Source organism: Setaria italica, chromosome III (genome assembly GCF_000263155.2).
Source record: "Setaria italica strain Yugu1 chromosome III, Setaria_italica_v2.0, whole genome shotgun sequence".
In the NCBI taxonomy this organism is placed as follows: domain Eukaryota; kingdom Viridiplantae; phylum Streptophyta; class Magnoliopsida; order Poales; family Poaceae; genus Setaria; species Setaria italica.
In genome coordinates this window covers 863572-878491 of record NC_028452.1, presented here as the reverse complement: position 1 = coordinate 878491, position 14920 = coordinate 863572, and the positions used below count along the sequence as shown (strand labels likewise).

Genomic DNA, 14920 nt, shown 5'->3' with positions numbered 1-14920 from the left:
GCGTCTGCGAGGGAACGGCCTCCCGCTTTCCGTTGTGCGCGCGAGCGAGGAGCCGAGGAAGGGAAGGGGAGGAGCAGGGCAGGCGTGTTGGGCTGTTGGCCGCTGGCGCCGGCCGTGTCCTGGTTCCTTTGAGCTGGACAACGACGGCTGGACTTTGATGACTGGCGCCGGTTAACTGGTCTCCGTCGCTGCATCGGCCGACTAATCATGATTTTTAGAGAATTCGTCTAGTGCGTTTTTCTTGGCCTTCTTGAGAAAGCATTTTTTTCAAAGTTTGCAACATATCGATCTGTTATGCTCAACAATTGCCACAGCTGGTATCGTCTCTTCGACTCCACCATGCATACCATAGATTAGCATTTCTCCGTATACTAGTGCTGCTCAAACCTACTCTAAAAACAATCTGACTGTTCGAATAAGCCAAAATAAGCCGTAGCGGCTGTTCAGCCAGTTTTTTTTTTTACTTCTCTCTGTTTTTACTGTTCAAACAGTAAAAAAGTCGGTTGCGGCTTATTTGAAGTCCAGCCGAACACCTTAAATATCATTAATATATACTCTCTCCGTAGGTCGACTTTTCTAGGTTCATGTATATTATTATGCATTTAGACATACATTGTATTTAGATGCATAATAATATCTATAAACTAAAAAAATCTAAAATGACCTACAATTTAGAAGGGGTATGAATCTAAACTCCGGTAGCTAGGGTCCTTAGAGCATGTACAATAATTCATATTAGCTTGGCTTATAGCCAAGCCACATAGGTATAATCCTATGTGGACGAGAAATGGTTAAATCGGTGCCGCATCCATCGACCGTCTCAGCCCGTGTGGGCTGCTCCAATGGACAATCGCCCGCGAAACGCCTGTGGGGAGCCAAGTTAGGGCATGTTCGCTTCAGCTTATAAGCCGGCTGAAAAGCTGAAACAGCTGATTTGTTGTGAGAGGAAAACACTGTTTGGTGACTGATAAGCCGGTTGAATAAGCTGAAGCCAACAGTTAGTTAGTCGATTCTTCACGCGCTTTAGCGGAGCCTGCAATCAATGCTCCAGCCCCCGTGTGAATAGAAAATTTTATGTTGGAACTAGTGAAGAGATAAACTATTATAAAAAGAAGTCTACGTAACCCTCCCTCCAACCTATTATAGCTAGACTACTTCACCCCAAACTATAAAACATGATGTTTAACCTCTCAACTTTGCAAAACCGTGCACTCAGCCTTCTATGGTGGTTTAGCCACGCTGACATTCTGAGGTGGACTATGTTGCTCACGTGGACAAACTGACATGTGGATCCCACGTATAAATACTCTTGTTTCTTTCTTTCCCCTTCTTTCTCTCGCGCACGGCGCGCAAAGGGGATGGCGGGGTCCATGGAGGTGTCGCCCGGCCTGCGAGATCAAGCGTGGGGAGGAGAGGAACGCATGCAGCTTGCTAGGTCGGGCGCGTCGCCGACGGTGAGCCTGCGGCCGGGCGGTGCAGTAGCGAGCAAGCTCAAGCGGCCGGGCGAGATCGAGCATACGCTGGCGAGCTGGAACGGCACGGGCGCCTCGACTGTGCAGGCAGTCGCCCGCGGCTGCGAATCCCGCTCCGCGCATGGTGGTGCAGGCGCCCGCTTCGCCGCCAGTGTCCCCACCTGCTTTGCGGCCCCTTCCGAGGCTCCTCCACGGACGGCCCCCACGCGCCACCACCGCACATGAATCCGCCGCCCTCGAGGTCCTCGGCCAGTGCCTCCCCCTACCGGTGCTCCTCCCCTCTTGGTGCGGCAGGAAGCCAGTCAGCTAGCCCGCAGCTGCAAATTCGAAGCGACAATGTCAATTCGCTGCAATTCGAGGTACCACCGGCCATCTCCCCTCCAAATCCAAGAGACAATTCGAATCCTTTCTTTTCCTCCCTTGCTCCAACCCACCAAATGTTCAATTGACGCCCAGCTGCTGGGGTTACCGTCATGGATTCGCCCCTCGAGCTTGCCCTGCGCCGCTTGAGCTTGCTCGTCGTTGATGCCGCGCTTGGCATCACCGCCCGCCCCGACGATTGAAGGGGATTTGTTGCTGTGCGGGGCCAGAGCCAGGCACGTCCCCGCGGCCGTCGGTGCTCCTCCACCGGGGCTGGAGCTATGGGCACTCGCGGCCACCGTCCCTCAGTCGTGGTTGTGCGGGAGAGAAGGAAGGAGAAAGAGAACATGGTATTTACAAGTGGGCCCCATGTGTCAGCGATCCACTAAGCGTCCATTTCCAACTCAGCATACCACGTGACTAAAACCAACATGGAAAACCAGGGAAAGGTGGTAAGTGAACGGTTTTGCGAAGTTGAAGGATTAAGGTCCTGTTTGGATATACTCTCCTAAAGATTAGGAGTCCACTTTTAGGATATTTTTAGGACTTGTGCATCCAAACATGGATCCTAAAAGTGCACTCCTAAAGGGCCATTTTCATTAGGAGGGCCAAGGGGTACTAATGGATCCTATTTCTCCTAAAAGTGGTCCCCAAGTCTCCCTCTACCCCTGTTACCCTCGCATGCATTAATGACGTGAACAGTGTAGGGGTAGTTTAGAGGAGTAATTGGGGGTAAAAATGACATTTTCCCTCTAACGTTCTAAAGATTAGTAGTCCATCCAAACAGCCCTGTACTAAACTTTAGGACTAGCAATTTGAGGGTACTAAACTTTAGTACACTACTAATCTTTAGGAGTTTGTATCCAAACAGGATCTAAATAGCATATCTTGTAGTTGTAGTTTTTTTTAAGGAAATAGGAGGGGGAGCCCCCTACTGAAAATATTGCAAAAAGAAAAGAGTTTAAAAGCAGTACAAATTAGACCCAAGTCCCAAAGAAAGAAGAACAAACAAAGGAAGAACAAAATGAGGCAGGGAAGAGGGAAACAAAACTCAGTTTTGGAGTTGTAGGTTGGAGGCTATGTAGACTTCTCCTAACTACTGTATGCATTGTCTATAAGGTTAGGCTCCAAATGACATGACTTGGCTAATAGCCAAATTTATTGAACCTGCTCTTACTACTGAAAATTTGAACGAATGACACAATGAATAACAAGGGCAAATAAGTTGGTGAAGTTTAGGACAACAAACTAACAAGCTAGCCATGTTATGAAGGAACATAGATCATGATCTTGTTGCCATAGTATCGATTAGAAGTTTAATATACCTATTTCTAGATCACCAACTAGTAACTAACGCCAGTTTCAATGGAGAATTTTATGATAGTTTTATAGCATTAAATTCAATGCCACGTCAGCAAAATTGTTGAGTTTTCAAGGTAATTAATAGAGGGAGTTTTATTAGATAAGAGAGGAGTTTCATCCCCATGACAATCATCTCTTACCTAGTTCTCAATTTAAATAACTGTGCAATGAAACTGTGCATTGAAATTGGCCTAACAATAGCGGTGCAAGTAATAGACTGTTAAAATAGCTCACCATGTTAAAATCGATAAGAGGGAGATGATACTACTGTGTTGATTTGTAATTACACTATCGCATTATATTTGACTATCTAATTTATCAGGTCTTAAACCTTTTCGTGTTCACTAGTAAACTAAAAGGTGCATCTAGATTCAACATTGTTTTCAATAACATCTCAGACTTTGAAAATAATCGGGAAATATATGACTTTGTTTGTAGCACCCCTGATCAAAACAAAAGCTAAATTTTTATACGGACATACACTTACACAAAACTCAAACAATATGCGAAACAAATATATCCTATTGGGTAAATCAAGCTAAAACAACAAAAATAGGAAATTAAAACAGAACGATTTTTTGAAGAAAAACAAGATATTCCCGACATCCTTTGTAAAAGCGTATCATGCTTAATGTACGTATATAATATGAACGCTTATTATAAAATGGTCTGTTATGTGTAAATCACATAAGAAGATGTGCAATTGTTTCGAGCAGTTTACTCCCTCTGTCCCAAAATAAACGCACATCTTACTTCTCGAGGAGTTAAACTTTTTAAATTTCACCAAAATTTATAAAAAATGTATTACTATTTATGATGTATAATAGATATCATTAGATTGAACATTGAGTATACTTTTCTAATAAATTTATTTGGAGATATAAATGGTGATACTATTTTCTATATTTTTAGTCAAACTTAAAAATGTTTGACTCCTCGAGAAGCAAGATGTCCGTTTATTCTTGGACAGAGGGAGCTTCCAAAACCACCCGAGCAAGACAAAACTCAAATCGTTTGGTTGGAGGTAATTGGTGGTAGGGAAAGGGAGTTTAGAGGAAAGAGATTAAAATTCTATTGTTTGTTTGGTGGGCATGAGAGTTTCAATGGGATAAGGAATGGGAGAATGGGATAAGGAATGGGAGTTTAGAGGGACAACTCCCACCAATCACTTTCTAGGGACGGGTAGGAATTGGGTGAGAATTTATTTTAAGTGGAAGATGAATACATCTATACTGTTTATCATGACTTAAGATAAAAATTCTCACCGCTAAACCCTCACACCAAACAAGCGATATCTAGTCTCACTTAAACTCCCACTCTTAGAGCATCTCCAACAGCATATGTAAAACTGGTGACCTAAAATCGGTTTTAGGTATATGAGAGAGAAGATTTTCATAAAACTTTGGTGCTCCTCTTCAACAGCATACCTAAACTTGCATACCTATAGACTTGCATACCTATAAAGCTTTCTATACCTATAAAGCTTTCTAGAAATACTCTTAGATCCTAAGGATTTTTTTAAAAAGATCAAGACACACGAAAAGGACCGAAAATTACATGTTTCAATGAGGGACTTTTGGCAAAAAGTCATGTCCACATCAAAACAATCCCCTTCGTCTTGTTCGATCCCCCTCACGTCGATGTCTTCCTTCATGCATCCTCACGTCCGGTGCCCGCCTCCTCCTCCCCTCCATGCGTCCAACCCACAAATCGACGTCGGCCATGCTTCCCCCTCTGCTCGAATCGACGCTGCCTTGCTCCTCCGCGGCGAATCAACGAGCTCCTCTCGGGTCCATGGATGGTAATGAGGATGTCGAATAGGGAGATGAGGACCGCCGGCGCGCAGGGTGACAATTCGGCAGCGAAGGGCCTCAAATCGAAGCGGAGGACAACGATTCAGTTGTGGACGGCCTCCAATCGAATCAACGACCTCTTCCTCACCTCCTCCTTCCCTTTCACCACTGGCAACCTCGACCTAACCGACTGCGGTAAGCCATGCCGCTTGAGCTTCTCTCTAATTCGACCGTCGGATTTGGTGCGGTCTTTCTCGCTGTGATTGCGGCGAGCAGATCTAGCTCGCCCACGTGCGGTGGGTCAAGCTCATGGGGAGAGGAAGGGCACTAGCAGGATGGGATGGGCCGTCGGAGGGGTTGCTAGAGACGAGAAAGGAGAAAGGGCGCAGGATGGTTGGCGGAGGGGCTGAGGGCAGAGGTCCATCGTCTTCCATGGTAGCGCTGGCAACTGGGGGTGGAGAGGGCGCGAGCTGGGCGTAGAAGCCTCCGAGCGGAACAATCCCAAGCGAAGCAGTTAGCCTTCCTGCAGGAGCACTGCAAGTTTTACCAATCCAGTATTGAATTGGTATATTTGCATATAGGAGAGAGAAATTTAGATCATAGCTAAAAAAAATTAAGGATATCAATCCATATAGCAAATCTGTTGGAGCAGTTTTTTTTATTTATATGTATCCTAACAGTTTTTGAATAGCAATCCATTTTACATCCCTTCGAAAATCAAACAAGTAAGAATCATCTTCCCGAACGAATTCCCTCCGCCAACTCCCGTTTCCCGTGCTAGTTGCCAAACGCACCCAAAAGGCAAATCAAATTCGAGGAAGGCAGCCGAACCGTTGGGGGAGAGGAGAGCACGTTCCGCTCGATTTCTCCATTGGAATCCCTCTCGCCCCTCCCTCCTTACGCTCACCAATTCGCCATGCTGCCGTCGCACCTCAACGGCCACTCCCCCCTCGCGCGGCGCCGCCCGCGCCTCTGCGCCGCTTCCCCACCCGCCGCCGCCGGGGAGTCGCCGGCAGCGGGGGCGGGGGCGACGTCGGCGGCGCTTTCGCTGGAGGAGCATGACCGGATCTACTTCCAGTCCTACTCTCACATCGGCATCCACGAGGCTATGATCAAGGTAACCCACCGTGCCTGTGATCACATCCACAAGAACACAACCGCGTAGCCTAAACCCCACTAAACCCTAAGCAGCACCGCCGCTAAATCGACTTCGTAGGCCCCGTGTTTTGAATCCGAGCAGCGATCCGGTGAAATGGCGTCTGTTAACGTTTCGTTTTTGGCAGGACCGCGTCAGGACTGATGCTTACCACACAGCGATCATGCACCATCAGAAATTTATCGAGGGGAAGGTAAAATTGCTAGCTGAATCGAGGGTTGACCAAGTGTTCCACATTCTGTCTGAGGTCTGGATTAGTGGATTTTGGTGACGGGTTCCAAACTTTTGCAGGTTGTGCTGGATGTGGGGTGTGGGACTGGAATACTCTCAGTGTTCTGTGCTCGTGCAGGTGCAAAACGGGTAAGCTATTAAACTATGCAAATGCTCTGTGGCAACAGCTGCTCATGTTTGATAGGTATCGTTTTTCCTGGAGCACTTCATTAGTTCTGGACTTCTGGTCCCTTCGACAATGCAAAACTAATTTTACATTGCCCTTTCTACAGTTGACCCAATACAGCAGTCTACAATGAGATCCAAATGTAGTTTTGCGCTTGCAAAGTTTTGCTTGCAAATTAGCAGCTTAAATGAATTGTATGTTCCCACTGAAAGCACTAAAATTTGTAAAATGAAATTACGACTTTTGTTTGTGCATCAGAAGAGTACAGTTTAAATATATCTGTTCTGTTCCTATGTTAGTTCTGTTGTTCTGTTTGTCCTTATGGTAGTTACAGGAACCTGGGATAACTGAAAAATTTAATAAGAGTTGAGAGAGTTGTATCTATCTTTTTTTTTGAGCGAAATACAGTAGGGGTTTCCCCTACTGTGTATCTATCATTCTAGCAGTGATCTGTTTTCTCCTATCTGTTTGTTTTGGACTCTAGCATTAATTTTTTGTCCCTCTTTCCACCCTCTTTTAGGTGTATGCTGTTGAAGCTAGTGAAATTGCTACCCAGGTAAGATGTTACTTCTGAAGATATGCTCTAACATCTACTCGTATTCTTTATTTTCTTTTTTCTTTCTGTGACATGCCTAAAAGTTTATGTTTCAAATGTTTTCAAGTTAAGAAATCCAATTTGGCTAGGTATTCAATCTATGAACCTAATTTCAGTTAGACAAATACATGTTTGCAAAGTGACATACTCAATGCAATGTATTCCCATGAGGTCATGACCAGAAGATAATCCAGTAGGTTGTAGCTTGTAGTTAAATTTGACAAGAGATCCTTCAGTGATTATTTACCAGTAAGTACCATCAGGCATAAGCATGTATATGAGAGCACAGTATGATAAATAACGTCTTGACCCTTGCATATAGGATAACCTTTTGGAGTTAGTTTTCAACATCTGATATTGTGACTGCTTGGTCTTAAGTCGTTTTATATGTCTAAAATGCCTGAATCGTAAGGAGGTTGTGCTGTAACTGTTTTTTTTCTTATATAAACAAAATAGACTAAATGGTTTCTGATGCAGGCTCGTGAAATTGTAAAAGCAAACAACCTAACTGATCAGGTTGTAGTCATCCATGGACGTGTTGAGGTGAGTTTACCCTTTTACGTTTCTTCTTGATTATTGCTTCTTACATTTTCTTCATTATGTGTTGGCAACTTGGCATTGTTGGTTTTTCATACCTAGAACATGTTTGTTACCTTTCTACTCTAATTTGCCAATTGCCATGGAGTTAACACATTGTTAGCATGATCAGGACATAAACCTTGCATTCCATTTTGCATTTTGTATGACATATTCTCGTATTCACTAACACCATTATTGTCTAAATACATTTACATTTCGTTCCATACTCTCTTGCCTTTTGATCTGCATTATTTTTTCATTACTGTTGAACTGGCAGTGCAGGATGTTGACCTTGAGGAAAAGGTTGATGTAATAATATCAGAATGGATGGGCTATATGCTTCTGTATGAGGTTTTTATTTCAATGATGTTTCTTTGCAGTGCATTTTGATGCGCGCTTACTTCCATTAGTTATAATTCTTCTGTTTTTTTTTCCTGCAGAGTATGCTGCCAAGCGTCCTATTTGCAAGAGATAAATGGCTTAAACCTGGGGGTCTTATTCTTCCTTCTCATGCTACGGTATAATTAGCATACCATGTTTAATTCATCATCAATGAACCCGTTTGCATGTGGCACCACCTACACACAATAGCATAAAACACTTGCAGTCTTGCACGAAAAAAAAAGTTACACTGAAGATGTGCCTTGCCTATTTGCTACTTTGTTCAAGTCATTTAATAGTTTTTATTTTAAAATAGGCGGAAGAAATATTTCTGTACTATTTTTTTTAATTTAAAGGTTTTATCATGTCAGGCCAGTAGTAGTTCTCTAGCTGAAAATCTTGATTTACCAGTTTTTGCAATGAGACATCTATGTCCAAAGCTGAATACTTATCCATGATCCTTTCCTGTAGCTCTTCATGGCTCCCATAACAAATCCTGAAAGATATGAAGGCAGTGTTGATTTCTGGTGTGATGTCTATGGCATAAATAGTAAGCTACTGCGTAATCCTTTTAAGAGTTTCAGTATAAATTGCTGTACTCATCAGATCTTGGGTGGTGGCTTCTGCATGCTATATTATGATCTCAAACTTTTTTTTGCCACAGTGTCTGCTCTTGTGCCACTTGCCAAAAAATTTACATCTGAAGAACCCTCCATTGAAACAATTGGTGGAGAGAATGTTATAAGTTGGCCATCTGTGGTGAGTCTTGGCGAGGTTTCCTCATCCCAAAAGTGTCAAGAAATCATCATGTTCTATTCTTACAGCCTTTTGTGATTGAACTCTAATTGCGTTTGTTACATTTTTTGTGTCCTGGGGCGTGCATTGTGTACAGGTCAAACACATCGATTGCTATAATTTTACAGCTGAGGAGTTCAAATCTATCACCGCAAACTACAAAGTTTCGTCAATGATGTTAGGTGAGTTATGTAGCTTCAACCATAATTTTCTTCCTGTGTTCTGAATTTGCTATGTTAGTTCCACTGTATTATAGTATGGTATTATCTGTTTGTTGTCCTTGATGTGAGGACTCTGATATGCTACCTGGTTCCGACTGACTCCAATACTTGTTACTAAAGTTTCTAAAACTAATGGATTTCAGGAGCAATATTGACCAATTTGGTAAAATCCTTAAGAGAGTTAAGATAGTTCACTTAGTGGTTAGTGCATTGAATACAAATTCAATTCATATGGAGAACTCATATTATGCCAACTGTTTGGTAATAATATTTGCCATCACTTGAGCTAACAAACAAGAAAAGCGGATTGATTGCAATAGGTTATCCTCTCCCCATGTTGTCTCAGCTCTTAGTTTTGTTCCATGTCAGCAGTGGTATTTTGCCATCAGTTGAGCTGACAACTAATGCAAACACTGTTTGGTCAATAATTACACTACATTAGTTGTCATCTCTTTGTAGTATATGTATATGTCATGTTGTAAACTCCATTTAAAGCCCAATTTGCTGTGTGCTCCTTTTATTATATTGCTCAGGCCTTTCTCATCAATAATCTGTCCTAAAATACCGATGGTTCTTAAGGTTTAAATAGATTAATTTCCGTACCGGTGTGTAGTTCATTTCTTTGGATGCCCCTTCATCTAAGATTTAAATATCAAACTATAGGAGACATCAACCTTCTACTTTGCTTCTATTGACATAGCATTCTTATAAGCCCATATCAAGTAAAAAAAGAATCTCTCAATCTATTTTTAAGTAAAATAATATCTTATTTGTATTTGTAACTACTGATGTCTGATTTTAACCAAGATAAAGATCTAGATGTGATTTATACAAGAAATTGAGATGGCACCATCAATTCTTCATGAGCATTAATTTTATTTTTTTACTTACAGTTCAATCTAACTTTCACAGTTGCACTTATTTACTGTATATTGAAATTAATGCTGAGTCTGGGATTATTATTTTTCTGCCAAATTCTCATGATTAGTGTCTTATCTCAGTTCCTTGATGAGAAATCTGAAACTTCTCTTTTTCCCGCTTGAAGCTCCTATTCATGGCTTTGGTTTCTGGTTTGAGGTGGAGTTCAATGGGCCCCAAGAGTCCTCTCATAATATTCCTTCCAATTTGAATCCACTTGAAATTATTCATAAGAAAAGGAGACGATCATCTGAAGATACCGTTCTTCTGTCCACAGCCCCAGAGGACGAGCCTACCCATTGGCAACAGGTTTGATTTGTGACAATGTTCTTTTTCCTTATAATAAAAGAAATTATTCAGTTTTTTTGCTCTTCTAGAGTATAATGATCTTGAGTCATCATCTGCAGACTATTCTGTACTTCCCTGATCCTATAGAGGTGAAGCAGGATCAAACTGTAGAAGGCTCTGTAACGGTGTCCCAGAGCAAGGAGAACCCACGTTTTCTGAATATTCATCTAGAGTGCTCGTAAGTTCCTTTATCTGTTATACTTCAGTAGTTCCATCTGAGCATATGCTACTTCTAGTATGCTTTCCATAGCAGTATAGTTGCTCAGCAAAACTCTTGTTGTCTGATTTTTTTCATGGACACAGATTTGGTGTGCTACATCATATTGCTTAGTATGTAATGCTGTTCTGAAGTGGTCTGGTGTCATTTTAGCAGTCCATATAGGCATTTCAGAGTTGCAGGGATGAACAATGACATATGCTGCCTAAATAGTGCATCCATGCTGCCTACTATGTTTTGGAACGTAGGAAAGTCAATCAGCCAAGTTATCCTAGCCATTGTAGATTCCACGTGTATGGCTTAATTTGGGAATGTGATAACAAATGTCTCAGACTGAACAGATTTGATAAAAATGGTACATGCATCAATCTGGTAATTTGCTAGCTGACATGTCATAGAGGAAAAGCTTGCTCAAGTTTTCGTTCAAATTTGTGCAGCACTATATCTTGATATCATGCCATTTGACACTAGTTTTGCATTAAGATATGGATAGTCTGCACATAATAGTTCTACCATTTTATAAATCAATTAGAAATCTGGCTTCTCTCTCATGCTCTTTTATCTTGGTATATAACAGCACAGGAGGACAGACGTTGGTAAAGGACTGTACCATGCGATGAACTCGCGCACTTTACTTTTAGTTACAGTACTGTGTCTGGCTGGGCTCCCCCTTTCAAAGATATCCTATAACTTGGGAGAGGTCTTTCTTTCTGCTTCTGAGAACTGAATTCTAGCATTGGCAGCGAGGAGTTCAAGAATCTGCACTGACAATTTATTTCCCCTCATTTTCTGTTATCTTTACTGGAAGCAGAGAATTTGTACTATTTATGCGACAAGTTTTGGCCATTTTTAATGAAAGGTGGGATTGCAGGGTTTTAGTTTGTCTTATGCTATAGATTGAAGCATTGTCAGATTGAAGCCCGGCTCACTTTCTAGGAGTTTGGGTCTTTGGGATGAGATGAGAAGGATAAAGTAGAAAGAAGATGGATACATTGTGATGAGCTGTTTTTCCTCTTCAACCTGAGATACTGCTTGACCTTTACCTGCTGCAAGCTTTTTCTTTGAGAGGCTTGTACTTTAGTCATGGTGAAAAGGCCTGCAGAAAGAGGGAACTTTTGATGGTGTTGTCCAATTGTGAGTTCTGCAAACTCAAGTTTCTGTGTCGGGTAGATTGACTTGGGTGAGGCTCGTGCCGCCCCCTTTTGCTGCAGTAAAAAAAACATGGATAAGGTGTCTTCGAATCAAAGCAAGTGCATGACATGAGCAGAAATTTTAAAAAGCTATACCTCTCGCTGTTGTGGTTCCTGAATTTCTTTAAAAAAAATCCAATGGTTGCATGTGGCCGAAACCGGTCTAAGGGCTTGTGATCACACTATTCTGGAGCAATTTGTTGCTTGCGCTGTCGATTTCCACGTCTGTACAGGCCAAATTGAAGGGTGAAAGCTGACGAACTGCATTATTGGCCGGGGACATCATCCCTGCATTCACTTGCAGCCTTGCACACGCCAAGTTAACATGTTCCGCACTCTGCAGATACCTATCACCCACAGTTTCAGTGCAAGCCAACACCAATCAACGCTCCTGGACTGGTCTGTCTGGCCATTGCTACACTGCCTTGGGAACTTGAAATGGTGTTCTCGTCTCTTAGAGTTGGAGGTAAGCAGATCACATGATCAACTCAAGAAGCTATTATATTCTTCCAATCTTTGCAAACTTCAGGACCTTTCCTAACACACAGGAAAGCCATACTCTGTTACCTCTCTTTATGTACTACTACTCGAACGTATATATACACTGTACGATACACTCTCATCCCCGTATGCCTACATTTTAGCAGGCACGTGTACGCCACTAGACGAGTACATAAAGTATGTAGCAGGGGGGCGCGCGTCTAGCACGTGCCGGGCCCAAAGCCAATGAACCCGTTGGCCGAGTCGACGGTGATCTGGATCCCTTCCTGCTGTATGTTCCCGAGGATGGACATGCCCGACGGCGACGGCGCGAACGCCAGGCAGTATATCCCGCCGTCCACCTCCACCAGCAGGTTCCTCGCCGGCAGCGTCAGCGTCGCGCCCTCGTCGAAGTAGAAGGACACGGTGGGCACGCGCACGCTCGTGTACCCGCTCAGGTCGTAGCACGTGTCCAGCAGCGACACCCCGGGGGCGCGCGGGAGCGCGCCCACCGCGGCCGCGAACGCGTCCCGCAGCGCCGCGTACGCCTCCGCCGGCAGCCGCGTCACCGCCGTGCCCGTGTCCATCACCACGCCGCCGGCGCCGTCGTCGGTCAGCTGGAACAGCCCCGCCTGCAGCGGCAGCCTCTCGTCGCCGACGCCGATCCCCGACAGCCCGACGTAGTAGAAGCTCGGAGCCTGCGGGTTCCGCACCAGCGGCACCCACACGGCGCCCTCCGGCACCGCCTCGCTCCGCCCGAGGACCAGCGACCCGGCGTCGGCGTTGGACCCCGGGCCGCGGCTAGCGAGGCAGTAGCTGAACGCGCCGCCGGCCGCGCCGCCGAGCTGCCCGACGAGCGACATGGGCCCCCAGCCGAGGCCCAAGAGCCCTGCCGCTCCGACGAAGAGGCCGTGGTTGCGGTGGCCGCAGCCGATGGCGACGCCCTCGACCGCCGTGCCCCCGACCGTGAGCGTCTCGAGCGCGAGCACGCCGTTGGTGTACGACCCGTCCCCGTACGACACCTCGTACTGACACCGGTCGGAGTCGCCGCACCCGGAGCTGGAGAGCATCCGGCAGATGGCCGAGCCGCACGACACGGCGGAGAAGGTCGTGGAGGAGGCGGGGTCGAAGAGAGGGTCGGCCTGCGCGTAGCACTGCGAGCACGGCTTGCACTGCACCCAGATGACGTCACTGCCGGAGTCCACCACGAGGTACTGCTCCGTGGGCGGCGAGCCGACGCCAACGCGGACGAAATACTCGCCGCTTCCCTCGTCGAGGCCGGACACCACCTCGGAGCCCAGGTCCGTCGTCGGCAGGTACGTCGGGGACAGGCGCCTCGCCAGGTACTCGGCGCGCGCATTGTCGCGGGCGACGCGGTCGAGCACCGCGTGTCGGCGCGAGGGGTACGTCGCGCCGGAGATCGCGTCGCGGTGAACCATGGCGAGCGAAGGGTTGCGGCTGCGGCGAGCAACGGAGGACGACGACGACGGAGACGACGAGGAGGCGCTCGTCTTCGTGGTGAAGTTGTGGGAATTGATGTAGTGGAAGCGTAGGGATGATGCGTGGGAGATGATCAGCATCAACGCGGAGACGAAGGCGAGGGGAAGCTTGGTGGCTGTGGCGTGCATGGCGCTGAGCTTGTGGATGCGTGTTCGCGCGCTCCTTTTCTTCTCTGTCTGCTGCTGCAACTGTGAAGTGATCAAGTGAACTGAATTGCTTTGGAAGTGAGGACGAGTGAGAGGGGTGGATTTATTTGTGCCGGCACCTGCGTGTCACAGGTAGCTTCTCTTTGCAGTTTGCAATAGCTGTCGCAGTGTTGTATAGTGTAACCGCAGTGGCAGAACCAATGGTGTGGTTGGTGCAGAAGCAGCCGCAACTAAAGGGGTGTGCGTGACTACATGCTTGCCCACTTACATTTATTCTCTTCACAGGATATTGATTTAAAATTTGATTTTGAAGTGAGAAGTATATTCACTGAATCTGTATGCATTTGCGTGACAAAGCATATTTGAAACGAAAGTTTCGTGAAAAGTCAGTCTTAATTCAGGACTAAAGCCAGAATATTCATTGGCATCCTCGTGCTGCTTGCAGAAGTGAAGTTAGATAGCGAGGCAGCATGATTCAGTTTCGTCAGGTTTTGGCATTTTTTGAGTCTTTTAAGGTGCTTGCTTTCCCTCCTTTTGCTTGAATAAAAACACCTTTTGTTATTAGATTCGATCCTGCCCTTTATCTTTCTTCTATCTTCTTTAATTTTCTCAGAGCCAGTTAGGTACTTATTTGAGTACTGAACAAACAATGCCGATGAAAATAAAGGTACATAAGACAGTGCTTGCATATATTACCGTGAACAGACAAGTATTTTTTTAGATTAAGGAATGTCATCCGGCCTTGGTCATCCACAAGTGAATGCCTATAGCCAAACTTACATGATCTTAACAGAAACTCAGCACTCAGGCTGCTCCAGAAGTACTACACTTCACACTCAAAGTTCACACGCCAAAGATAAAACTACTATTACAGACAAGTATATAATCGCTTTTCGATCTATCCGCCTATGCTTGTACAGTGAACTGAACCTAGACACCAAAGAGAGGCATTTCAGTGTGTTAAGGAATCTACACGTACGATCTTGCCAATTGGTACATGGTGACGAGGA

The 14920-nt window shown here is 45.0% G+C and overlaps 2 protein-coding genes across 2 annotated transcripts; one reads left to right on the top strand and one right to left on the bottom strand.

The window, feature by feature from the left end:
• Window positions 1–5751: 5751 nt before the first annotated feature.
• LOC101770385 (probable protein arginine N-methyltransferase 6.1) lies at window positions 5752–11590 on the top strand. Its single transcript, XM_004960020.4, has 13 exons — window positions 5752–6104; window positions 6271–6336; window positions 6435–6503; window positions 7061–7096; window positions 7613–7678; window positions 7997–8065; window positions 8155–8232; window positions 8567–8645; window positions 8760–8854; window positions 8988–9072; window positions 10157–10338; window positions 10437–10555; window positions 11172–11590. Exons 1-13 carry the CDS (start codon window positions 5904–5906, stop codon window positions 11212–11214), a joined length of 1188 nt encoding a protein of 395 aa, XP_004960077.1. The 5' UTR covers window positions 5752–5903; the 3' UTR covers window positions 11215–11590.
• A 674-nt stretch (window positions 11591–12264) lies between these two features.
• On the bottom strand, window positions 12265–14171 carry LOC101769974 (protein ASPARTIC PROTEASE IN GUARD CELL 2). The gene has a single exon (XM_004960019.2). It carries the CDS (start codon window positions 13890–13892, stop codon window positions 12486–12488), a length of 1407 nt encoding a protein of 468 aa, XP_004960076.1. The 5' UTR covers window positions 13893–14171; the 3' UTR covers window positions 12265–12485.
• Window positions 14172–14920: the final 749 nt, after the last annotated feature.

Excerpts from the sequence above, each read along its gene's own strand:
- LOC101770385 (XM_004960020.4), top strand. The coding sequence starts at position 5,904 with ATGCTGCCGTCGCACCTCAACGGCCACTCCCCCCTCGCGCGGCGCCGC. Across the intron at positions 7,097-7,612 it reads CTAGTGAAATTGCTACCCAG|GCTCGTGAAATTGTAAAAGC; the intron begins GTAAGATGTTAC and ends TTTCTGATGCAG. Across the intron at positions 9,073-10,156 it reads AGTTTCGTCAATGATGTTAG|CTCCTATTCATGGCTTTGGT; the intron begins GTGAGTTATGTA and ends TCCCGCTTGAAG.
- LOC101769974 (XM_004960019.2), bottom strand. The coding sequence starts at position 13,892 with ATGCACGCCACAGCCACCAAGCTTCCCCTCGCCTTCGTCTCCGCGTTG.